The sequence below is a fragment of the Aspergillus brunneoviolaceus genome (assembly GCF_003184695.1).
Source record: "Aspergillus brunneoviolaceus CBS 621.78 unplaced genomic scaffold BO95scaffold_30, whole genome shotgun sequence".
Classification (NCBI taxonomy): domain Eukaryota; kingdom Fungi; phylum Ascomycota; class Eurotiomycetes; order Eurotiales; family Aspergillaceae; genus Aspergillus; species Aspergillus brunneoviolaceus.
Window position 1 is genome coordinate 15239 of NW_020290760.1, and position 24494 is coordinate 39732.

A 24494-nucleotide genomic window follows, 5' to 3' on the forward strand; every position below is an offset into this window, starting at 1 on the left:
GGCGCTCCTACGGCTGTTGAACCCCAACCGATGGCCATGGACACACCTACAGTATCCGAAGAGGTTCGCCCTTCGCCGTCCCAATCGAAGCACGACGCAAATGAAGAGAAGGTTCGAGCAAGCATCCATGACGTCCCGGCCACGTCAGAGGTGGCTCTGCGCCCCAAAGCCTCGAAACTATCGGTTGTCCTGATGGTGATCTTTTCCGGGCTCGCCATCGGCTCCGATGGGTTCAACGCATCCATCATCGGCAACCTCGAACTCATCATGGGGGTCATCTACCCCAACGCTCTGACTACGGCTGTCGCGTCGCGGTTGTCGAATGCTTTCATGGTCGGGATGATCATCGGGATGCTGTCGTTTGGCTATATCTCCGACAAGCTGGGCCGCAAGACCGGCGCTGTCCTGACAACTGCCATTCTGGTCGTGGGCATCGCATTGAGTGCTGGGGCCAGTGGGACGAGTCAAGACGGGATACTGTGGATGTTGATCATTGCTCGGGGGATTGCGGGGGTGGGTGCTGGAGGGTGAGTGTTGCTCGCCTTCACCCATATTCCGTGCAAGGTAGGTCTAACATGAGCCGATAGGGAATATCCCGTAGCCGGCGCCGGCGCAGCCGAAGCAACAGACGAGGAATCCGCCGTTCGTAGCAAGCGAGGCTTCATCTTCGCCATGATCGCCGATCTATCCGCGTCGTTGGGATTCGCATTCGGCGCCCTGGTTCCCTTGCTGTTGTTGCTGTGTTTCCATCAGCAGGTGCGACACTACAATGCTGTGTGGCGCATCTCTCTGGCGCTGGGTGCTATCCCGCCGCTGTCGATCTTCTGGTTCCGCTATCGCATGGCGGTCAGCTCGGCGTATAAGAAAAGTGCCATGGTTGAGCAAAGGATACCTTATACGCTTGCGTTGAAGAAATACTGGCGGCCGTTGCTGGGGGTGTGTGGATCGTGGTTCTTGTGAGCAGCCCTAACTTTCATAACCCATACACATGCTGACGGTGGACACCCACAACAGGTACAATTACATCTCCTACCCCTTCGGGCTATTCTCCTCCACGATCGTTGGTCGCGTGAACCCAACCTCGTCCTTGGCTCTGACCATGGCCTGGGGAACGCTGATCAACTGCTTCTACATCCCGGGCGCCTTCATCGGCGGATTCCTGTCGGACAGAATTGGTCGCCGCAAGACGATGGCGCTGGGCTTCCTGCTCCAAGCGATCCTGGGTTTCATCCTCGGCGGCGCACTGAAGTACATCGAGAGCTCCCTTCCCCTCTTTATTGTGTTGTATGGCGTCTTCCTCACGCTTGGGGAGGTTGGCCCCGGTTCCACGATTGTGCTGACAGCAAGCGAGAGCTTCCCCACGGCGTTGCGCGGACACGGGGTCGGATTTGCCGCGGCGTGGAGCAAGGCCGGCGCGGCTATCGGAACGCAGGTGTTCAAGCCGATCCTGGCCAGCTGGGGCGACGACGAGTTCCATGGGACTCAGGCGGTGTTCCTTATCGGGTCCGGGTTTGCGGTGGTTGGGGCCTTGCTCGCGTGGTTTGTGCTGGAGGATCCCAGCGCGGAGCTGGACAATGGAGATCAGGAGTGGAAAGACTATATGGCTGCCAACGGGTACGGGCATGTGCAGTGGGGGGTTGCGACTGCGCATCGGGACGGGCTCGAGACAAAAGCTGTTTGATTTGAATGCAATGCGGCCTTGGTTTCATCCTTGGTGGCAGCCACAGCAGCAGCAGCATTCTGGGGGAGAACCCCCAGACCCCCCTTCTTTTCATCTTCCCAAACACAGCATCACGCAGCGGCAGATTCCCCCTTCGGGAGAATCTGCCTAAAGGTACATGTTCGTTAGCAGACAAGGGATAGGGCTTCGCCTCAGGCTTCGTCTTTGCTTGTATACAGGCGATAAATATATCCGGGTGAAACAAGAAGATTTACTAACGTTCTCTACCATGCATGAAACGATTGAACGAATCCTTGGTGAAATTGCAGTGCTGCAGTCTGACGAGATAATATTTAAGGTCTTGATTGTAGAACCATTCTCAGACACCGGGAAGGTGTCGGCATGGCTACGAAAACAAGGCCACGTGATCCGAGGTTGATCCGAGGTGATTCACCAGGCGAGTTGTCTACGCCGAGGATTTAGCTAGTTCAACTGTCCAACCACGAAGTCAAGACGTTGTTCTAGAAAAAGCATCACTGGGCTTTGATCAATCGCTACGGAACGGGTCCCCTATCGAACTCAAGGGATTGTGTTGGTAGGCATCCCGCCAAGACTGGAAATCGGTCTTGTCGGCCTAATTTGCCCTACTTGCCTTCGGCTCCAGTCTCTAGCCCACGCCACGTTATGACTCTAGCTCAACCGAGTAATTATTATTCACCAGACTCAGAATAGCTCCACCGGTTCCTGAGAAGAAGGGTTTATACGAATTTGCATCGGAGCAGGATTGGACGAGGTGGAGTCCCGCTCTTTTCCAGACACGATGGCCTCCACATGAGCAGAAATCTACCCAGGCCCCGGGATCTGCTCCTCGATTGCTCTTATTTCTCTGCGATCTTCATTCAAACCTTCCCTCATTCTTGCAACCATATCCTCGTTGTCGTTCTTTCAATCCCACGAGGAATCGTCACTCGTTGCTCACAATGGGCCTTTCACTCGCCAATGGCTTGCTGCTGCTGTCAGCACTGGCCCCGAGCAGTCTAGCCCTGACCATCGCTCGACCTGGAGCGAGTGTCGGAGGTGAGACTGTTGCAACCCTCACGTCTTCCTACACAACCACCCTCACCAATGTCGTTACAAGCACATCCACTGTCCTGTCCACCGCCGCTACCTGCACTCCTGCCACAACCACCCCTCCGTCTTCGGCCCAGTGCTCGAATTACATTTGGTGGCGTTCCGGCACCTGGTATGAAGAATACTGCACGGATGCCTCGGTCGTCGGAGGCTCTACTGCAACGCAGCTGTCAGCGCTGGGTCAGTACATCAACAATATCAATCAGTGCGTGCAAGTCTGCGGACTGGTACCGAACATGTGTAATGCGATCAACTATGACCCGGCGGCGAGAACCTGTTACTTCATCTCGGCGGCCGCCAGCCAGACCCTCGGATCCGGCGCCGGGTATCAGGCGATAACGTGGCATACCACCAACCCTTGTGTGGGCACCGTGACTGCGTCCTTGGAGACTGCGTATTCGACCGAGTATGTGACCACCGAGTATACCACGACGTATACAGTGACATTCTCCAGCACCCCGACGCCCTCCCCGACGACGAATGCTACTCCTTCGTCGGTGGTCCTTCCTAGCCAAAGTGCATCGATCGCTCGTGTTTCGACCGGATCTGCTGCTGTTTCGGTGGCCATCTCCTCGCCGTCCGCTTCCTCTGTCTCGACTTTATCGTCTGCTCTTAACTCTAGTGTGGGGGCTTCATCTGCGTCTGTGGCGCCGTCCAGCGTGTCCTCACCAGTCCGATCTTTAACTCCGAGCTCGGGAGCTGTTATTCTACCATCTGCATCATCGCGTCCTAGCTCGTCCACGGCTCCTGTCATTCCCTCGTCCTCGTCGGTCGCATCCTCCATCGCTCGCAGCTCATCCATTCCATCCCATGCTTCTTCAAGCACTCCCATTATCAGGCCCAGCAGCTCACTTGGCGGGATTTCGATCCCGTCAAGCTCCGCGCTCAGTTCTGGCCGGCCCACCCGCCGAACCACGACTATCTCAGTCACCGCAACGATCACTTCCAGTACCACGATATGCTCTGCAGGCACAAAACAGACTTCCCTTCCCATTGAAACGGCAGCATCCAGCACGGGACAGGCTACGACATCCAGCGAAGTTGCAATGACCACCTCAACGGTACTGACGACCCGGACGGCGACCATCACCGCTTGCCCTAGCTCGGTGACCAACTGCCCCGCCAGATCGCGTACTACGTTCCTAACAACAGAGACTATCGTGCTGTCGACGACAGTGTGCCCAGTTACTGAGACCAGTCTTACACAGCCTACCGCTACCAATGCGGCGAGCGCAGCTCACGGCGAAAGTCCTCAGGAGGAGGGCTTCACCACGTCGACAATCTTCAGCACGCGAACAGCTACCATCACCGCTTGCCCTAGCTCTGTGGCCAACTGCCCCGCCAGATCGCGTACCACGTTCCTAACAACAGAGACTATCGTCATGTCGACGACAGTCTGCCCGGTGACTAAGACTAGCATCCCTCAGCCCACTGGAGTCAACGCAGGAGCGAGCGCAGCTCACAGTGACACATCCGCTAAAGGGCAAGGGTTCACCACATCGACGATCTTCAGCACGCGAACAACCACCGTAACCGCCTGCCCCGGCTCAGTGACCGATTGCCCCGCTCGCTCCAAGACGACCTTCCTAACCACCGAGACGATCGTTGCATCCACGACAATCTGTACCGTGACACGCACCGACGAAGCCACCATCCCCACTGCTTCCGGTAGCCAGACACCCTCCACCAGTCTCGCTCCCAACATCCACAGCGCGAGTGGCTCTACCCAGTTCGACGAAGAATACACCACCTCGACGATCTTCAGCACCCGCACCGCGACCATCACCGCGTGTGCCGGCTCAGTCACCAACTGTCCAGCCCGCGCCAGGACCACGTACCTGACCACCGAGACCCTCGTGGTGTCTACTACTATCTGTCCCATTGCCGAAGCGTCGAAGACTGGCTCAGCCGGGCAAACTCTCAGCTCCGCCGGCCAAGTCGCCGACTCGAACGCCCTAGGCTCCACAGGCACGGCTGTGAATCTTGGCCAGGGGACTGCCACAGCTCCGGCATCCACAACGCTCAGCACGCGCATCGCCACTATCACCGCCTGTCCTCCGGGGCAAGTGTGCGATGCCCCCGCACGGACCACGTACTATACCACCGAGACACTCGTGATGCCCGTGCATGCCACATCTACCGGTGTGGATACTGGTACTAGCTCAGGGCCGGAGGGTGTCGATGCGATCCACGTCCACGGAGAAACTACAACTCTCCCCGCTACCACGAGTGCGGGATACGCGGCAGGCAACGCAGCGACGGTGGAAGAGTGCTCGGCTGGCCAGCTGGGGTGTTCTGCTACGAGCACAGCAACGAAGACATACACGCTCGTTGCCGTCGGCACTGCCGTCCCAGTCCCTGCTGCGCCTAACGCTGAGACGGCTGGTCAATCCGTGCATGGAATGGTCGGCAAGTACACGGACGCCGCAATCGCAATGCAGACTGCGTCTCGTCCACCGGCGGGCGGCAGCTCCAGCGTCGTCGATGCGGCCTCGTCACCTTCGACGGCTACGTTGGCTGCTACGGTGTCCACGGGCACCGGATCCAGCACTAGCAGCTCTACTTCCAGCGCTGTGAACGCGCTATTTACTGGCGGTGCCGTGGCTCGCGCTCCTTCTTTCATGCTCGGAGCAGTGGCCGCATCTTTCGCTGCATTTATCTTATAATTAGACTAGTTCCTTACGGATCAAGTTCATCTCATTTTTAATTTGTTTGTTCCAACCATGCCGCAATTTCTCTAATTGAGTAGAATATGTTCTCACAGCTTGCTGCTTCGTGGCTGCAGCGCCTCATCTTTCGCGAATTTATAATAGTACTCCAGACTCTGGGGGTTGAGTAGCGTCCCGGAGGGCTTGATGATTCTCCCCGAGACGATCTGCTTGACGGGAAGCTCGACCTTTTTGCCATTGACCGTTGTCTACACCATTGCGTTAGTAAGTGCCAAGAAGTGTCGACAGGGAGAGGCGTACCGGGATCTCAGGAGTCGGAAATACAAACGCTGGCACATGGCGGGGACTCAGCTTGCGACGAATCGTCGTCCTGATCCGCTGCACCAGATCCTGGCTGAACGATACTTTGGGCCTCAAAAGGAGGAACAGGATCACTCTCTCATCCGTATCGGACGGTCGCCGTTGGCCCACACAGATAGAATCAACCACCTCGGTCGCAAACTCGTCTTCGATGACTTGGTAGATCTCCGCCGATCCGAAGCGGACGCCGGACGGGTTCAGGACCCCGTCTGCGCGACCGTGGAAGAGCAGCTGTTGTGTCACGGGGTGGATGGATACGAAATCTCCGTGTGTCCAGACGCCTGTTCCCGATGTCAGCGCACAGACCTCAGATATCATTTGGGGCATACCTTTGAACCGGTTGAAGTACGCATTGTGGAACTTCTCGGCGCCCCCCGCCCCCCAGAATCCCACAGGGACATTCGGGAACGCGGCAGTTGCGACCAGATCCCCGGGTGTACCGTGTGGCACGGAGGAACCTTCCACACCGTCGCCTTCGATCGAGGAGTCGTAGACCTCCACCGGCACGCCCAGGCTCATGCCGGCACAGCCGCCAGAGTAGACTGGCAGCAAGGGGTTTGAGATCCCGAAGCATCCTGCTATGTCGGTGCCACCGGAGATGTTGTTGAGTCGCACGTGAGGCGGAAACCCTGTGTCGTAGAACCACTCAAACAGACTCTCAGGAAGGACCATGCCGGTGCTGGTGACGACCTTCAGGGATGAAATGTCGGCTAGGTCTCGGGGCTGGATGTGGGCTCGTTGCAGTTCGAGGAGGTATCGCGGGGAGATTCCCAGGTGTGTCAATCTATGCACTGATCAACAACTTGCCTTTGATGGATTCACATCGTCGGAAATAGGTGTCTTACCGCTCCTGTGCCGCCAATTTGATCAAAGATGCCACCTCCGGGAGGAAAGGGCTTCCGTCGTAGAGCACCGCCCGCGCCCCGACGAGCAGACTGTTGATGACCGAGAGATACATGATCCACCCGGTGGTGGTATACTGCAAATTCACACTGTCCGAGTCCATCTCGCTGTGCAGGAACAGCTCTTTAAACGCGTTGAGCATGACCCCACCGACGGAGTGCATGATGCATTTCGGCTGGCCCGTGGTGCCGGACGAGTACACGATGAGGAAGGGGTCTCGGAAGTCGACCTGCTCGAAAACAAGGGTGTCGCCGATCGCAAGAGCCTCCCACACCTTCAACGGGAGTGTCCGCGGCAGGTGACCGACCGGTGCCGGTTGCGCAGCAAACCTGGGCTGTGCCACGATGCCTCTAAACTCGGCGATACCCTCCATTCCGGCGATGATGTCCCGCATCTTTGGTCGGAGATCGATGGCCTTGCCGTTGTAGAATGCCTGGTCGTCCATGAACAGCCAGCGGGGCCTGATTTGTCGCAGCCGGTCGAGAATGCCCTTGACGCCCATATCTGTGGAGCTCGACGAAAAGATCCCACCCAGCGCCGTGGTGGCCAGAAAGACGAGCAACGTGTCGATGCTGTTGCCGGCACAGACCGCGATGCGGTCGCCCTTTTGGATTCCGTGCGCCTTCATCGCCTGCACTAAGCGACCGGTGCGTTTGCGCAGCTCCCCCCATGTGAGATGTCTGGCCTCCTTGTGGCCCCCCTCGCGCACCTCGGTGACGGCGACCTTGTCATCCTCCTTCCCGACCGTGCTTTCCTGTGTCCCGTGTCCGGAAAAGAGGATGTTTTCGGCGTAGTTGAGTTGGATGCCGTCGAACCATTGTGGGACTGCATCGATGGGGGCGGTCTCGTCGACAACGGAGATATAGGTGCCTTGGTGCAGAACGTTGAAGTATCGCCAGCAGAAGTCCCAGAATGTAGCGCGTTTCGTGACGGAGTGGTGGTAGAGATCATGGAAGGTCTAGCAGAATTAGCAGGTCGAGCTTTGTGGAGCTGAGAAACGAACCCACTGGGATTGACACGCCCAGCTCCTGCTCCCAGGCTCGGCAGAAGTGAGCCATGCTGGATGATTCGGGGTTGGGATGCTCCCAGAGCTTGCGGGGAATGGACGGGGAGGCCATGGCGAGATGATTCGTGACGATTTCACCCGAATCTCGATAAGGGGAGACTGATGGGGGGATGAAGATGAAGATGAAGATGACGGAGGAAGGAGTGGTGGAAGTGCAAGAGGTAATGGACCCCTTGCATGGATAGGCGCTGTGTTTCCCTTTCCATTCCTCTCCGCCTTTCTCCGCCTTTCTCCTCCCCGCATGTCTCCCCGCACTCGCACGAGAGGAGATGCCGAGGTTGTTCCCAGCAGAAAGACCGACTCTCTTGGCTCTACGGAGCTGTTAATCGATACTTTAGGTGCGAGGTTCTTCGAATCCAAACTACGAGCTTCGTTCAGTAGGTACTGAGCTATCTTATAGCTCAAGCTCGACGGGTCAAAGTTGCCCTCAGTGTTTATGTATATCATTCGGGCCCGATTCCAAGAGTAATCAGCCAGAACTCGTATACCAGGCCACAACAAATAAAGCAAAAGAGCTAAAGTCAAAATACTCCGACATTTGAGCATCAATCTCAGCTCCACACCAGCATTTCATAGCCGAGGTAAACCATATTCATCGATTTGATTGACTTGCGTCGAGAAGACCTCGAAAGAGACCATTACCATCCTGCAGCTCCCGAGGCTGGCCCATCTCCACCACTCGACCATCCTCCATCACCACCACCATATCGAAATCCAGTAACCTCTCAATCTGGTGCATGACAGCAATTACCGTCCGCTCCTTGAACTCCTCCAAAATTACTCGTTGGATTGAATCCGCCGTCTCAGCTGTGAGGCTGCTGGCCGGCTCGTCCAACACCACTACCGACCCAGACTGCAGGAGGGCTCGCGCACAAGTAAAAAGCTGACTCTGTCCGGCAGACATTGTCTCATTGTCCAGGATAGCCGAGAGTCCTCCTCGTTCCGAGACCAAACCCCAAAGATTGACTTTCTGCAGGGCTGCGATGAGTTGAGAATCCTCCGATGGGTTGACACACCACAGCTGCAGATTATCTCGAACGGAAATTCCCGGCATAATGTAACTGTGCTGGGATATACCGATCAGATGCGAGCGGACCGATTCGAGATCGAGCTCTGCGATGTCAACACCGTCGATGACGATACACCCAGAGGTGAGGTCGATCATCTGAAACAGTGCAGAGATCAGAGTGCTCTTTCCGCTGCCCGTTCGACCGCAGACTCCCACTTCAAAGCCGGCGGGGATGGACAAGCAAATGTTCTTGAGCACGTCGGGACCATCATCTTGGTATCGGGCAGTCACATTTTTGTATTCAATTGAGCCATGCGGGTCAACAGACCTCCAATTGCCTGGACAGAAAAGTTGCTTTGCTGCTCGAGGAGACGATCGGTTCTGGCTTGGACCGTGAATTCTTCCAAACGTGTGATGGATCCGAGTGAAATCTCCATCACCGCCCATTGAAGGATCAGCAGTTGCAGGGTCTCATTCAGGGAGATGACATTGACCAGTGCGAGTCCGACCAGCGTCGACCGAGTTTGCAGTCTGATGGCCTGTCCGACGACAAGAATCGCGACTCCCGCAGCTAACATGTCGAGCACGAGGTTAAGCCATCTTTGGACCATGATTCGCTGGTAGTAGGGTCTTTGTGATGCGTTAAGAAGCGCGTCGTGCCTTTTGCGGATGTGGTGCTGCCAGCCAAATGCACGAACTGTATGGAGGCCATTTATGGTCTCGAGAAAGTGATCGCTGGATATTGAAAGGCACGAATGTCAGAAGCGGTTGAAGTGCTGGGCAAGCTGTAGTTGCGAACTTACAGCAGCGGGCTCTTCGCCTCAATGTCCATCGCGCGTACTTGCTTCGATGTGTGCAGGTAAAACCTCTGAATGGCGAGCACAACGGCGAAGAGAACTGGGAATGCGATGAAGATGTAGGGAAAGGAGCTGTGACGGATATTAATAACGAAACAGATAACGCAGCGACAGCCCGCACCTTGCGATGATAATGACCTGTGCCAATGTCACGAGAGCACCTGATGGAAAGGTTAGAGCTCAAATCATCGCGCGTAGAGACGACATGGTTACCTTCCGAGGCATTCAGAAACGTGACTGGTAGGTTCCAGTCGATTAATTGCAAGTCTTGGCTGAATCTGCTCCATGTCAGTTTCATCCAAAACAAGCCCACTGGAATGAAAAGAATGGCTCACTTGTTGATGATTGACCCTGTGTCAATCTTGCTGAAAGCCGGCATTGGCATTCTGAAAACATCAGTACCATTGACCAGGTTCCGAGTCTCAAGACTCACCCCATAGTAGCTGTCAAGAGACGACTGTGGAAATAGCGGCTGGTTTGTGGCATGACAATGCGCAGTTGCTGGCTAGATCCAATGTCAGTCTTGAGCGTACCCGACATAATATATGCATGCTTACAAGGCGGCAAGAAGGGTGAATATCATGGATGCAGCCTGAAAGAGACTGTAGACTCCGATGTACGTCGCGTATGAAGGCCCCATGCTCGAAGGGTCTTTATCCAACCACCACTGAAGCCAGACAGCTAGGTCTATCTGTGAGCCACTGTGCTTCTGGTTCATTAAGGTCTGACATACTGGGAAACCTGGAAAATACCGTCTGGAGAATCAGAAGAGCACATAATACCATGCCTCGCCAGAAACCCATGGAGCGGAAATAGGAACGATAAACTGGAACATTGCGATGTTCGAGTCTATGGTCCCTTGGTTCGGTCTGTTGGACTTTCTTATCGGAAGATGTATTCGGCACTGACAAAGGTTCTTGGTGTGAGATGTAGATTTCGTCGTCTTCCATGTCGTTACCCTTGGATGGAATGGTGAAGTGTGATGTCAGTTCCTCCGGCGAGCCCTGGGCCCGGATTCTGCCATTCATGTCAAGAAGAATAACCAGATCGGCGTACGGTAACAACCATTCTAAAGCAGCAAGGTGTCAACTATTGAATCAGAGTCTATCAGGCTTTCACTGACCTCCTTTGGAAGCAGCAACCACAGTCTGTCCGTTCTCTCGCATCATGCCTTTGGGTCCGAGAAGGCGCCGCGCAACCTTCCCCTCCATGCGGGGATCAAGCGCACTGAAACTATCGTCGAGAAAAAAAAGCTCTTTTCGCGCATATACCGCTCTGGCCATCGCCTGTTAGAAATATTGTCAGAGCATACACTTCCGTGACAAGGGCAATTGTTTACAATGCGCTGTTTCTGTCCCCCACTCAGCGTGACGCCGCTACTTCCGACCTTGGTGTGATCCCCTTCAATGATCTCGCGAAGATCGTGATCCAACTCGCAAGCCCACAGTGCTTTCCTGTAGAGCTCAGTGTCAAGGTCTTGATCGGGCCCAACGATGTTTTCTCGGATAGAGCTGTTCAGAAGCCAAGGTGATTGGTGGCAATACGCAGGACTTCGGACTTTCTTTTCCACGCTGCCTGTGAGTAGATCCATTTCTCCCAGCATAGCCCGGAGCAGTGCAGACTTTCCACTGCCGACAGGTCCTAAGATTAGTGTGAGCTGCGACAGTGGGATGTTGACCGTAATGCTTTGAAGCACGACAGAAGATGATCCAGGGTAAGAGAAGCTTGCATTATGGATGGTCAAGGCAAATCGAGATCGGTGCCCCGGTTCCTGATCTGATGAAGGACATGAAGGACTGATAGACTCCATTGCCTCCTTTTCGGAATCAATCAGGGTACCTGTTGCGTGGGGTGGAATTCGGTAGTCCGCGTGGGCTGGACCCGCGAGGAAATCTTCAATTCGGTCTAGACAGCTCAGTGCCGCTACAACCATAGGAACCAGTTGGAACACAGCCACCAAGGGGGATGCGATGAGACCTAGGAGCGAGATAGCAGTATAGATATGAGATGCACTGGATGAAGTCCAGGCGTTTGATTGAATGGCGGCGTAGATGGTCAAAGTCACCACGGGGGATATTGCCGAAGGAGCGTACGCTGCGGAATGCATGATCAGATCATAGTATTTTGGCGTGGTAGCCCATACTCACCCAAGCCCATAACCCACACCAAGATCCTACGGTATTTCGAGGCAGATTGAAGCTCGGTATCACGCAGATCAGAAAGCCTATCAGAAAGGCTTCTCGCGAAACCGGATAATTTCACAGTTTTCATATCTGAAAGAACTGATGTAGTGGCATCTATCGAAGATCCGAAACATTAGCAATGATTCAACAAGGCAGAACCAACTGTTCTGGAGCACAAACTCAACCGTTTCTGTACGCTCATCAACCATGCTTTCTGACTTTGACCCACATGCTGGGACAATTTGTACGTAGCAATGGCGCAGGTCGTTGCCACGATGGCAGGTGAAACGCAGGCCGCCCCGACTTGCCGCTCCAACAGCCAGGTTGCGATGCCGATCTGCAACAGACTGAAATAAACCTCGTGGAGCTGCTCTAGTCCAGTGCATGCCATCTCCACATCGGTGCTCATCAAAGCCACAGTAGCCTTCTTTGCCTCGACATCACTGAGTTGGAGTGCCTTTCGATGGATCGCTGAGAGCAATGTTCCCCGGAGGGTCGTGATGAATCGGAGCTGAAGACGCCAATACGCACCAGTGGCGATAGCCAGGCCTACATATCCTATGGCGTTGGCTCCCAATAAGCCGTAGCCTATATTCATGTCGCGATGGGAGGCCTGTTCCAGCCAGCGAAGAAGCTCCAGCATTAGAATCGGTTGTAATAAGGTGAATGCCAGAAGGAAAATTCGCGGCATGGCTGGACGCAACAACGTGAACATGAAGACTCTCAACGCGGCTTTGACAAGCCTATAATTCTTTGCCTGGCTCTTTTCGAAAGCCTCTTCAAACCTCTGGTCTAGTTCAACGCCAATGCATTCCCCTGGAACATTGTAGAGATCGCTCAAGCAAAGGACCTTCTTGAAGCCCCTCCGAAGGAGAGAGTTTGTCCACAGAAACAGGCCATTGCTAAACAGTCCTTTCGTTTCCTCGGGCGATCGTGCAGCATCTTGTGAGTCGAGAAAGTGCTCAGTCTTTTGCCCTTGATTCAACGAAAAGAATAAGCCCTTTAATAGCTAGACTGAGTGAAGTGATGACTTGGAAAGGCAACCAGCCATGATGAAGCAGCCAGATAGCTCTCACGCGAGCGGCATCGAGCAATGTCGACAACAGAAGATAAGACAGCAATATGCCGGATGGGGAGATCGCCCTTTCATGTTCCAAGTACGAGAGTAGAGCGACAAAGATGGAGTCTGCCACTGCTAGAGCCAATGCTGCAATTCCCCACGGCTGATGATCCGGGTACTGCGGTCGGGCGTAAATGACAAGAAGTGACAACTGGAGCAAACCAAAGACGCCTGCCAGAGACTGCAACCGGATAAGCCACATATCTCTAGTAGAGTTGCATACTATGAGGGATACCAACCAGCTTCAGCCTTTGGGAAAGTCGCGCCCCAACCTTAGGCTTTTGCCTGTAAAGAAGAGCAATTCGAAAGGTTGCGGAACTAATGAAGAGCACTGATGGGAGAACTGACAAAATACTTTCTTCAAATGTGACCGTAAAGTCGAAACTTCGGCAGCGCACGGAGACCTGCGGACCCAGCTGGCGATCTGCCAGAACGCAGGGGGCAGTTTGATTGATCGAGTTCATACGGCGTGCGTACCGTACGGGGAGGGGGAGAAAAGGATAAGGGGTAACAAAGGCGCAGGAACAGATGGGCGGGGAACGTCAGGGGGTTATAATACAGGTGCGACCAATGTGCTGCTGATAAGCAGCTGTGTGATTGTTATCTTGACCCTGGGACCTCCCGGTTCTATGCCAATCAATGCATGCTTACTCGCAGGGATCTCAGTCATGTGATGAAATACGGAAATAATTGACCAAGATACCCATGTAATGCCCGATGACTGATACTCTTTCGGACGATATGAAATGCGCGATTGATCCACAAATCGATAGTTATTTGCAATTTCTCATCGTTTATTGGGAATTATAATCGTGGACTCTACTGGTGGACCGATGGTAGTCGAGTGCCGGAGACAACCTTTCTGGCTATCATCAGTGCGTCAACTGGGATCGCTTGCAGGAATGGTTTAAAGAGCGCTACGTGAATATCTACGAGACGGGTGTGTTGAACCATCCCAAATACGGTATGCATTCAGACTACCCGAGACGCCTATTCCTTTTCCCGTACCGAGTCTGAAAGCCATGTCTGACATCACACCAGGTCAAACCTATCCGGGAGGCCACCGGCTTGTCGAGGACGACCAGGGCCGTGTCCCTGAGACGCTTCCTTTTGTTCTGTATCAGGGTCCTACGCATTTCGACTAAACTCGTGTCACTAAATCTCCTCGCTTTCTTTCTAGCCTTTCCTACAGTAGATTGACTCAGAAGACAGTTTGCACATCGTCAGCGACAAAGGGTACTGTGAAATACTCAGATCAGACTACTTGTATGTAGGAAAGCTTCCCAACTCCAGGTGAGCCGAGAACGGAGCAGAAAGCTTACCAATCAAGATTAATATGCACCCGTAGCCTTCCGGATCAGGCACTAAGATGGTTGCCATTAGTATGCTCCAAACTATGCCTATATTGTTGGCACAAGATGGGCTTAATTACTAGACTATAGCATTTGTATTGGATCAGCAGTTTGAAAACCCATAATTCCCATAGCCATCGGCCAGCAGGGGGCAACGCTACCTCAGTCGGCTGACTCAATCAGCTTCCATTTTCCTCCTCTCGAACCGGAAGCTGTGCCATTAACCAGCTGCACGCGTTGGCCCGTGGTGGAGACCAACGTGCCTCGGACCCCTGGTAACTCAATCCTGCCGGTAGTCCCAGTCGGCGCGCCAAAAGAGAAAGAATCATAACGGCCAACTGAATCTCTTTCAAAGACGACCGAGAAGACTCCAAGAGCAGTAGCGAGTCCACAGTCTATGCTAGTCAGACCCCCAGGTTGCGGAGCAATTAACCAACTGTTTCCAGCCGGTCCGAGTAGCTGCAGACCAGCGGCATAGGCTGTTAAGGCATATGTTGGGCCGGTGGACCAACCGTGAGCATGCGAGATACGTGCGTCGTTAGCGTACGGGGCGTAATAGATCGAGCCATCCGTGGAGTATCCCTCAATGAATGTCGACTGGGTCATTCGGGGGATCGCGCAGCATGAACCCCCACTGCAACCGAATCAAATCCAGAGCCACATCGGGCTGGTTAGCCAGAAAGTGAGATTGAACTTCAAAGCCGCCGATGAAAGGCGAGATGGTTGCCCCGGCCTCGGGCGCGGGGGCACCGTAACGACCCCAACGCGCCTTGAGGGCCTGAGAAATAGCTCGAATTTGACTGCCGGAAAGGGTCAGATTGGCTTTGACAGCCCAGGCGTTTCCGTCCTGTGGATGGAGCTCGGTTGTCTGGTTATCTCGGTAAAGTCCTGCTTGGTCGTCCCAGAGTAGCTGGTTGGCTGCAGATTTGACCCCATCGGCAATACTGGCCCAGTTCGTGTACTCGGAGCTCCGGTTGAGGTCGCGCGCTAAATTCTGCGCCTCTTGGAGGACGAAGTAGAGAATCGCATTAGCCTCGATGTTCTGATCCTCATTAGTAAACCGGCAAGGGATCTTCGGTCTAGGATGTGGCAAAACGTACGTGGCCTCCCATACCCCCTCGCAACCAGTCAGCGCTGACAATGGATGTCACATTCGCTAGACCAGTGCTATCAACACTCCTTACAGCCCATTCGACCCCCTTCGAATATTGACTCCAATAGTTGGAAAGCCAGACTTTATCGCCTGAGAACCGATATAGGAAGGACATTCCAATCACTGAATGTAGGTGGTAAGTGTAACTAACATCAATGTTGAAAGGCTTGCCACCCCAAGGCAGTTGTCCCTCAGATGATTGCAAAGCGAGTAGGGCCTCCAATCCCATTCTTACACTGTACAGATCGTTGGTGCTGACCGCGATACTCTCTCGAGAGATCGACATGTCGCCTGGCCAAACAGCGCGATCTCGTTTTGCGCCATCGGTCACTGTGCTGGTTCCATTGGCGATAGTGAGATTTTTGTACCAGGAATTCAGGCCGGAGGTGGAGATAGTCTCCGAGCTCGCGGAGCCATATGTTGGATCAATTGTACACAGCTGATTGGTATATGCGCCCGCATACCAAATCTCGTTCAGCAATTCGTCATTCGAGTGGAACCAGCCTTGGTACGCTTGCAGATCTTGATCCGGAGCAGCTGTGAATGTGATGTGGGGGGAGTTGAGAGGGATCGTCGCGCTCGTGTTGCTCACGACCGTCAGATACCGGATACCACCTCGAACGTATTTGCTGTCAGGGGTATATGTTCCCGCCTTTTGACCAACCGGGAACCACAAAGGTGCATCGAGGCCAGAACCTCCAGTAGCATCACACGCCTCACTGCTCTCCCACAGGCTTGATTCAGAGAAGGTGACCCCCAGGAAGGCAGATGGAGAGGAAGAAAATCCAACCGTGAGGGAAACAAGGCCTGCAACGTTCTTTCCAAAGTCGTAGGTCACCGATGAAACGCCATGGAAGACGGCGGTGCCCAATGAGGATCCAGTCAGGCCATTCGCATTAGTGACAGACCCGTTGACCTGACGAACTCAGGCGGGAACAATTACTCGAGAGGATGGGGCTAGAATATACTCCCGGTATGGGACCCGGGCTGCGACCACTAACACTGCTGGTATCAGCAAAGGAGTGATAATGTGCATAATGAATTATGGGTGGAAATTCCTGTGACTTTGCTGTGTCCTTCTCAGTCGAGGTAGTGCTTTCTTTAATGGGTAGCAGAGGCCTGATGACTGAGTTTTATACTCGTGCATTCAGGATACAACTTTATGGGTCTCGGGATGTTGTATTCCGAGCAAATACTTTGATAGTCCTCTCGCAGATGGCCAACTCTATGATCAATTGTAGGGCGGATGATATTACCCCGGATCTTCCTGGATATGCGTGCGGGGTAGCCACAGGGTCTGGTCGGGAGCGCCCCCATCTCCACATCCCGCAATTAATCCAAAACATGTAGCTCGGTGTGGTCCGAGAATACCTCAGTGCAGCCGGAAACTCGGCCGTAAAGGAACTCATAGAAGGGGGGAAGCTGATAGTGGGTGAGCAGGAATTATAGATATTCCTTACATAGGCAAATATGGTGGTAATGCCGAAATCCGGAATTCGGGTTGGTCCTTTTTTTATCTCCGTAATAGCTCTTGTTATGACTTGATACTATCTTGACACGAAGTATGCACTGAAGGTAGAGTTCAAAGGAATGTCAGTAAATGACATGAGTCTAATATCTGCACTTCCTAAACAAGATAAGCCACAAAACAGACTGGCGATGGTTTGGCTGAAAGTTTGTAGCAGTTGTGCCAGCCATTGCATGTGTACGGGAACGGATCATATCACCGATAAATGGGGACGCAGTTGGTTGCATAAAAAAGTGTCAAGCCACCTAGTGATCCAGTCCTTACAAGAACATTACCCCTCCGAGTGTTCTTCGAAAGAAGCTGTCGATTAAATCTTCTTGTAGTAATCTTGCTGTTGTCTCGGCTCGCTATCCTGGCTTTTGTCACTCGTTCTTTCATCTAATGATCTAGGCTGATGATATCAAGACTGCACCACAAGCGCTACAGCTTAACCAAAACATTGCTTGTTTACTTGATCTTCAAGATCCGCTGTAATAACGGACCCCTTAATAGGAGAGCATTTTTCAAATCTTACCTCTCTCCTCAAATACTCTTTACGCCTCCCTGCAATCCAAGATGAGACAGACCTTTTAAAACTAGAAGCCCTCTCATCGGCGATGCACAAGACGTCGGCGACGGCCCTGATTACCCCTCGCCCGTTGCGCGGGTCGACGGCCCAGTTTACGCCTCGGGGACCGCCACCGCACAAACAAGCATCGGTAGGCGAGATCACACATGAAAATCGCTAGATTGCTGTAGGCCAGCTCGATGAGGATCATGGCGATGAGGGTTCGCCGCTGCGCGAGCGCAACCCAGGGGTTTCGAATTCCCTTGATATGGCCTGTGCTGAGCAACCAGTCCACTATTTCCGCTTCCGTCCATGCCATATCGCGTGCCAAAGCGGTCCTTTTCATAAGGGCCTGGATTTGCTGGTGGTCATAGGCGAGGCGGTCAATGTACATCGAGTGTACAATCGTGAATTTGGCCATAAGAATGAAGAGGGGGATCGCGACGTACATCGTGAGGGTGGGATGGCGGGCAGAGGATGAACGGATGTGGGGGACAAGATTGTGACTGTTCAGGTGCACGCCTATCACGAATAGGATCACAAGGGTTGCCTCGGTTATGAAGTCCGCCATGGTTGAGATGATCGGAGGGAGTTGCGGGGTTGTAATTAGCAGGATATGTGATGTCGGTCTGATAAAAGGGTTTCTGGGCCTTGTTGCTGGTTGACCGAGGGTAAGTGTATGTTCGAGAAGTGGTATGTTGAAGAAGAGATTAGGCTGTTATTTATGCATTGCCTGTAAGAACGACAACTGCGAGAACTAGGTGGCCTTGGAGAGGCGTGATAAAGAGTTCCGGTAGTGAAAGGACATTCGCCTGTAGTTCTTTCGCTACTCAAAGAACCCCCTGCACTCTACACTTCCCTACTTTCGCAGCTTTGACTCATACTCTACGGAGACCATTTTATATAATGTTTATTGAAAGGGCAGTGAAGCAAAAGACTGATACTGAGGTCTTTTATGCTATTAATGTGTGCAGTCACAATCTAGTTCATCTTCACAAGATCAAGAGTGCTCACCATCAAACGCATCCTTCAGGCCCTTTCTGGAGAGGCTGGTTACTCCTCACAGTTGTTTCCAGGTCATCGAAAGTAGTTTGTGTGCAGCAAGACCTGTGCATTGCAGGAGGTAAATGGAATATCTAGTTCAGAAGGTCAAATGATCCACGTAAAAACAACTCCCCCCGTTTGTTCTCCTCCCCCTGAATCTTCTTGCCGAAATATGTAGCTGAGCCTCCTCTATGATAAATTGTCTTGCCATGTCGTGTGGGAACAGCTGCTGCCCTCCGCGACTTAGGGAAAGAACCCCTCGCGGGCCAGGAACCAGATGACCATAGCGATGTAGGTCCAGGCAAACCAGATGAGTGCCAGCTCGAACCGATTCCCCCGACTCTGTAGCCAGATCATCATGTCGACATCGGAGATGTAGCCGCGGCGGAACATCTCGTGCAGGCCCTGTAGCGCACTGGATTGAGCAGTTGGGGTTTGTCGCTCGCCGATCCCAACCTCCGCAGCGAGGTAGTCATCCGACTGCCATTCCAGCATGTAGATCATGTAGCCGTACACGATGTGTTTTATCAGGAAGGTGGAAAGCACCGACAGGCAAACGCCAGACCAGACGCGATCGTGGAAGACGTGGCGGCGGAGCCAATGCTCTGTCGCGCCTCTGGTGAAGTGGATGAGGCCGAGGACAAGGACGACGAATGTTGCATCGGACATGATATCGAGGATGGCATCAGTGGCAGAGGCTTGATAGTGAGATGATGGGGTGATGGAGGCAGAGTACTGGTCACTGGTAGAGTTGTTGTAGTGGTGAGGAAAGTTGGTGATGATTGAGATCTGGTCCAAAGATGTATTTCGACCGATAGTAGATATTGATGTAGAGATGTACGAACATCAACCCATGGCTTTTGTGTGGCTTAGTGAACTGGAAGATGTCATTAAACATTTGGAAGAAAGAAACTCATATTGATATCTCCTTTTCACTGCTTTCTCTGCCGGGTTTCCTGGATCCAGCGGAGCTTTGACCTATCAGCAATCTGAAAATATTGATGGCGGTGATAGCCCTGTCGGTGACGTGGATGAGTGATGTACCCAATTACGTGAGGCTGTTCGAGCGAACATATATCAGAATGGCCGGGGCGGGCGGTGACCAGTCCATATCGAGACCATAAGGCCGCCAACAAGTCCTTTTCACTAAAAGTGAATAGCAGGACTCTTCACTCTGTTGTTTCAGACGGTGAATACCGTCGAGGCTATCGAGTACGCCACAAACTGTTTTGGCTGGGCGGTAACAAAGCACAGTGACACTGCTTAACAAGTCTACTATGATGCAATGTGCTATGCACTCTCTAGGCCTGTAGGAGACTTCTTCGAGAAACGCAGCCCCCTTGCCGGAGGCATCATGCGCGAATGCGCAAGAACTTGCTCTTCATCTAGGCTCAAGTGCAATTCTGCCTATTAACTACGTCTCCTGTATAGCATGATAGAACACCGGATATTATGCTTAAATAAATCGAAGATATTCTGACCCACTACCTACAACCCAACATAGTAAGACCGTTAGTAAGTCCGGTCAATCCAATCCCCCCAAGTGGAACCCAACACTGTCGTCTTGGTCACAGCCGCCGAGATCGAACTCTCGTAGAGTCTGCTAGATGTGCTCGATCCATCACCCGAGTTGTTGTATTCATAGTACAGCGGAGTCGCTCCCTCAGCCATCGTGGTCCATCCCTTGGGGTTGATGATATCAGAAAGAACCGAGTTCTGGTAGATGACCCGAGCCAGCACTCGCCAAGGACGGCCCAAATAGACCGAATCGGTCAGGGACACTCCCGACGCGGCCTTGATGTTGCAGTTATCGAAGGCATACCAGCCATCGTCGGTGGAGGTTTCGCGAGAGGAGGCGGTGATGGCTCCCGCTCCGTTGGAGACGATATCACATTCGCCGAACCAGACAGAGGCATCTCCGAAGATATAGTCCACGGCACCTATTTGTGTCAGCCATTGCGGATATGCCTGTGTCTTGGCTTTGGTGTATCCATACCCTCGATCAAACAGTTGGAGTAATACTGAGTGCCGGCTTTGACGTAAAGAGTGTCTTGGTATCCCGTGAACTGGCAGCCGTAAAAGCCCAGTTGATCCGCGTTGCCGACCAGTCTATATACAACAAAGTCAGAGTCAAGCGTCAAATCAAATCGAAGTCGAGAAGATAATACATACGCCACGGCTTGAGCGCCCTTTCCGTATCCATTGGCGACGTTGATGTTATACATCTTGAAGTTGTCGGAGACCACGTTGACAGTGGCACTCTTGTCCAAGGACCCAGCGTCGGGCGAGGAGATGGTGTGGGTGATGGTGACGACATTGTTCTTGTATGAGCCGGTGTCACTCGTCTGCCCGTACAGCGTCAAGGCTCCGGCATACTTGATGGTAAGCTGCTCAGAATAGGTGCCACTGGCAATATAGATACATGCTGCGGCAGTTGAGGAACCAAGAGCAGTTAGGGCTGCGCTAATGGTCGAGTAGGTTTGCCCCGAGCCGACACTCAGGCAGCCCGAGGGCGCGCTCGTGCGACTCGTCCGCTTCTCAAGGGATGACGCCGGAGCTGACAGCACTGGGGCAGTGAGCCCGATAAGGGCGACAAGAGCAGAGGAGAAATGCATGGGAGAAATGTGGGAAAGTATTTCGTAGGGAAGCGCTAATCTTTCCACTGCTGATCCCGCAGTTGGCGGTTCTGGGCGCAGGCAGATATATAGGGTTCGGCCAAGGAGAAATGCGATCATGCAACGAAGGAGCCACTTCTGCAACCCTGGGGGTATTTTCCACCTCTCAATCCGTTGTTACTTTGCAAGTGCCAAGGCCGAGGCACGAGGTTTGATTCTGACTGGCGCGAGCTGAGGCTTGGTGGGAACAAGATTGGCATCGACAGTGCGGAGAGTCCGGAGGAATGCAGCCCAGACGAACAGGAAAATCCACATTTCCATGAATAGGATCAAGTTCTCCAATAGCCTTCCTAGGCGCTCTGTTCAGACACTCGGCAGTTTGGGTTTGCAGAAACTGGAGTGCCCCTGACAATTACCGGTGTCCGTCACAGGAACAGGCTCAATTTAGCCGGGGTGGTAGCGGGAAGCTGAAACGCTGGATTGCCAAGGGCTCCTCTCGGCCCTGGCTAAATTGCCCCGCTTGTCACACTAGGGTCTTGGGTTGGTAGTCGAAGTAATGCATTGGATACTTTACCAGGCACCTCCATAACTTCCCTCTGACCTTCTACCTCCGATTTATCCGCAAGCGAGGCAGCGGAGTTGCCGCACGTGGCCCGGACCGTTGGAGACAGGAGCCCTAGCACCGCTTCAGTTTCTCCGTCCAGCCAGCCCCACTGTTGTTTCGCATTCATATGTCAAGCATGCAGTTCGTTGGAGGTAGTGCCCCGAGACGAGAGCCTGAAACAGGCATTACTGTTACCGCCGTCCGTGATGAAAATAGCACGCCGTGTCTCGCATTTCAGGTAAGGATCGTCCATCTGAGCTTCACTCTGCTATATATCTAGGCTTGCGAATGTTTCAGCTCAGTAAATTCCATCAATAATCTCAATTATCTTTTGTGCCTCTAGCCTTCAATATGGCACCACACTGGACGTCGTTGCTGCTAGCGGCCGTTGGCCTGGTTAGGGCTGCCCCCTCGCCCGTGCAACATAGTCCGGATGCTGCGCTTCGGCCTCGTGCGGTCTGCACTCCAACTGCAGGAGGCAGCTCCTCTATCGACGACGTCCCTGCTATCACCAAAGCGATTGCTAGCTGTGGTAACGGTGGCACTATCGTCATTCCCGAAGGCACCACCTATTACCTCAACAGCGTCCTCGACTTCGCTGGCTGCACGGGCTGTGACTTCCAGGTCGAGGGGTTGCTCAAGTTCGCCAGTGACACCGACTACTGGGAGGGGCGCACTGCCATGATCAGCATCTCCAAGATCAACGGACTCAAGCTGCGGTCCCTGACGGGGTCGGGGGTCATCGACGGAAATGGTCAGGATGCGTGAGTCAACCCCCTCGTACCTTTCAATCCTACCAGTACTGACTCTGCTCAACGTGTCAGTTGGGACGTCTTTGCCTCAGACAGTAGCTACGCCCGACCGACCCTCCTCTACATCACCGGCGGCAGCAACCTCGAGTTCTCCAACTTCCGTCAGAAGAACCCGCCCAACGTCTTCAACTCAGTCAAGGGGGGCGCGACTAACGTCGTCTTCTCCAAGCTGCGGATGGACGCGACGTCCAAGTCCGACAACGACCCCAAGAACACCGACGGGTTCGACATCGGCGAGAGCACCTATGTGACCATCGCGGACACGACGGTCAAGAACGACGACGACTGCGTGGCGTTCAAGCCGAGCTCGAACTATGTCACCGTCGACACGATCACCTGCACGGGCTCGCACGGGATCTCGGTGGGCTCGCTGGGCAAGTCCAGCAGCGACACCGTCAAGAACATCTACGTCACGGGGGCGACCATGGTTAACTCGACCAAGGCCGCGGGGATCAAGACCTACCCGAGCGGCGGCAGTCATGGCGTGTCGACGGTGTCGAACGTGACGTTCAACGACTTCACCATCGACAACTCCGACTACGCGTTCCAGATTCAGAGCTGCTACGGCGAAGACGCTTCGTACTGCACCACATACCCCGGGAACGCGAAGCTGTCGGGCATCAAGGTCACCGGGTTCAGCGGCACCACGAGCTCGAAGTACGATCCCACCGTGGCCAACCTGAACTGCGGATCGGGGGGGACGTGCGATGTGACGATCAGCGGGTGGAGCGTCAAGGCTCCTTCGGGCAAGTCGCAGGTGTTGTGTGCCAACACCCCTTCGAGCTTGGGGGTGACTTGTACCTCTGGGGCTTCGGGCTAGACTCGGGGGAGGGGGTTGACTTTCTGCATTATCTACCCATGTATTCCATCAATTGAATTCCATTCCCCTTTCATCGCACATGCCGATAACATTCACCCGTATATTATTACATAAGTCCCCATTACACGCGCCACCCATTCCCCCGCCATAAACCGCTCAATACCGCGGCACCGCCTCCTTCGGAATCTGCAATAGATCCCCCACCGGCCGGCCCTCCAACCAGGCATCCATGGCGGCGTACAAATCGAAGAACGCCCGATTATCCAAGGTGGGCAGATCGTTCAGAATCGGATGGCCCAGCCGCGACTGCGCGACAGCCAGATACTGGTAGCCGGGGGGATACTTGAGCAGCTCCGTGCGGTCGAACTGCGGGACAGTGCGTCCGTCGACGGGCACCACGCGGTCCTTCTCGTAGAACAGCTTGATATACACGACCTTCCACTCGCCCTCCTCTTTGAGACAGAAGTTGATGAAGCGGCAGTCGCACTCGACGTCGAAGGCCACCCCGTCCCAGCTGAAGCGCTGCGTGATCGTGGCCTTCATCTTACCGACGGCGCGCTGGGTGGACGGGTTGAGGTCGACGAGGGTGCCGTTCTCGCGGTGCATGATGAAGTCGCCGTTGGCGCGGCCTTTGATCGAGGTTTGGATGAAGTCGTCGATCGAGAGGCCGCCGCTCCATGCTTTTATTTCCTTGTCTTAGTACGAATCAGGGGTTGAGGGAGGGGGAGGGGGACGGAACAGGAGTCGGTGGGGAAGAGACGCACTGGTGAAGACGAAGGCGCCCTCCTTGGCGAACAGGTGGCGGTAGTGGTTCCATTCGGAAGCGTCCCGATAGACCGGCCAGCCTTTGCACAGTTCCGAGACGCAGTATCGGTCGTTGATCTCGGATGGGGAGCCGTTGATGTGGCTGTAGATCGTCGGCTGGGTCTCTTTCTCGGTGATGTTGTAGACCATTTTTGCGGGGTGTATTCTCGTTTTTTTGTTTCAAATGAGATGGGCTATGGCCTTCGAACAAATTCTTCTTCTCTATCTTATACTTCCTTTACCCTCCGCTGGTCTGA

At 53.8% G+C, this 24494-nt stretch overlaps 9 protein-coding genes across 9 annotated transcripts; 2 read left to right on the top strand and 7 right to left on the bottom strand.

Annotated features, from left to right (window-relative positions):
- Positions 1-35: 35 nt before the first annotated feature.
- Positions 36-1818, top strand: BO95DRAFT_388137 (MFS general substrate transporter; the record flags this gene model as incomplete). Its single annotated transcript, XM_025583551.1, has 3 exons — positions 36-527; positions 588-956; positions 1015-1818. Coding segments are annotated over 3 exons (1528 nt in total), but the record flags the coding sequence as incomplete, so codon positions are not given.
- A 3730-nt stretch (positions 1819-5548) lies between these two features.
- BO95DRAFT_481785 (acetoacetyl-CoA synthase) lies at positions 5549-7841 on the bottom strand (the record flags this gene model as incomplete). The annotated part of the gene is made up of 5 exons (XM_025590221.1): positions 5549-5708; positions 5761-6101; positions 6150-6604; positions 6666-7681; positions 7731-7841. 5 exons carry the CDS (start codon positions 7839-7841, stop codon positions 5550-5552), a joined length of 2082 nt encoding a protein of 693 aa, XP_025442660.1.
- A 540-nt stretch (positions 7842-8381) lies between these two features.
- Positions 8382-13457, bottom strand: BO95DRAFT_481786 (P-loop containing nucleoside triphosphate hydrolase protein; the record flags this gene model as incomplete). The annotated part of the gene is made up of 15 exons (XM_025590222.1): positions 13198-13457; positions 12915-13139; positions 12019-12847; positions 11803-11952; positions 10968-11749; positions 10779-10941; positions 10389-10724; positions 10213-10336; positions 10089-10160; positions 9991-10041; positions 9869-9933; positions 9777-9816; positions 9602-9727; positions 9127-9533; positions 8382-9070 (listed from the first exon to the last, which is right to left on the bottom strand). Exons 1-15 carry the CDS (start codon positions 13420-13422, stop codon positions 8382-8384), a joined length of 4284 nt encoding a protein of 1427 aa, XP_025442661.1. The 5' UTR covers positions 13423-13457.
- Positions 13458-14472: 1015 nt separating this feature from the next.
- Positions 14473-16499, bottom strand: BO95DRAFT_452764 (rhamnosidase B precursor; the record flags this gene model as incomplete). The annotated part of the gene is made up of 4 exons (XM_025588174.1): positions 14473-14907; positions 14972-15271; positions 15495-16379; positions 16401-16499. 4 exons carry the CDS (start codon positions 16497-16499, stop codon positions 14473-14475), a joined length of 1719 nt encoding a protein of 572 aa, XP_025442662.1.
- A 1079-nt stretch (positions 16500-17578) lies between these two features.
- BO95DRAFT_431400 (uncharacterized protein) lies at positions 17579-18109 on the bottom strand (the record flags this gene model as incomplete). The annotated part of the gene is made up of 1 exon (XM_025585004.1): positions 17579-18109. One exon carries the CDS (start codon positions 18107-18109, stop codon positions 17579-17581), a length of 531 nt encoding a protein of 176 aa, XP_025442663.1.
- Positions 18110-18825: 716 nt separating this feature from the next.
- BO95DRAFT_431401 (uncharacterized protein) lies at positions 18826-19251 on the bottom strand (the record flags this gene model as incomplete). The annotated part of the gene is made up of 1 exon (XM_025585005.1): positions 18826-19251. The coding sequence occupies one exon, from the start codon at positions 19249-19251 to the stop codon at positions 18826-18828; it is 426 nt and encodes a 141-aa protein (XP_025442664.1).
- An 841-nt stretch (positions 19252-20092) lies between these two features.
- Positions 20093-21197, bottom strand: pmeA (putative pectin methylesterase; the record flags this gene model as incomplete). Its single annotated transcript, XM_025590819.1, has 3 exons — positions 20093-20522; positions 20579-20691; positions 20755-21197. The coding sequence occupies 3 exons, from the start codon at positions 21195-21197 to the stop codon at positions 20095-20097; spliced, it is 984 nt and encodes a 327-aa protein (XP_025442665.1).
- Positions 21198-22152: 955 nt separating this feature from the next.
- BO95DRAFT_495483 (putative extracellular exo-polygalacturonase) lies at positions 22153-23433 on the top strand (the record flags this gene model as incomplete). The annotated part of the gene is made up of 2 exons (XM_025590820.1): positions 22153-22565; positions 22626-23433. The coding sequence occupies 2 exons, from the start codon at positions 22153-22155 to the stop codon at positions 23431-23433; spliced, it is 1221 nt and encodes a 406-aa protein (XP_025442666.1).
- Positions 23434-23589: 156 nt separating this feature from the next.
- Positions 23590-24387, bottom strand: BO95DRAFT_473168 (nuclear transport factor 2 family protein; the record flags this gene model as incomplete). The annotated part of the gene is made up of 2 exons (XM_025589706.1): positions 23590-24113; positions 24198-24387. The coding sequence occupies 2 exons, from the start codon at positions 24385-24387 to the stop codon at positions 23590-23592; spliced, it is 714 nt and encodes a 237-aa protein (XP_025442667.1).
- Between the last annotated feature and the right edge of the window lie 107 nt (positions 24388-24494).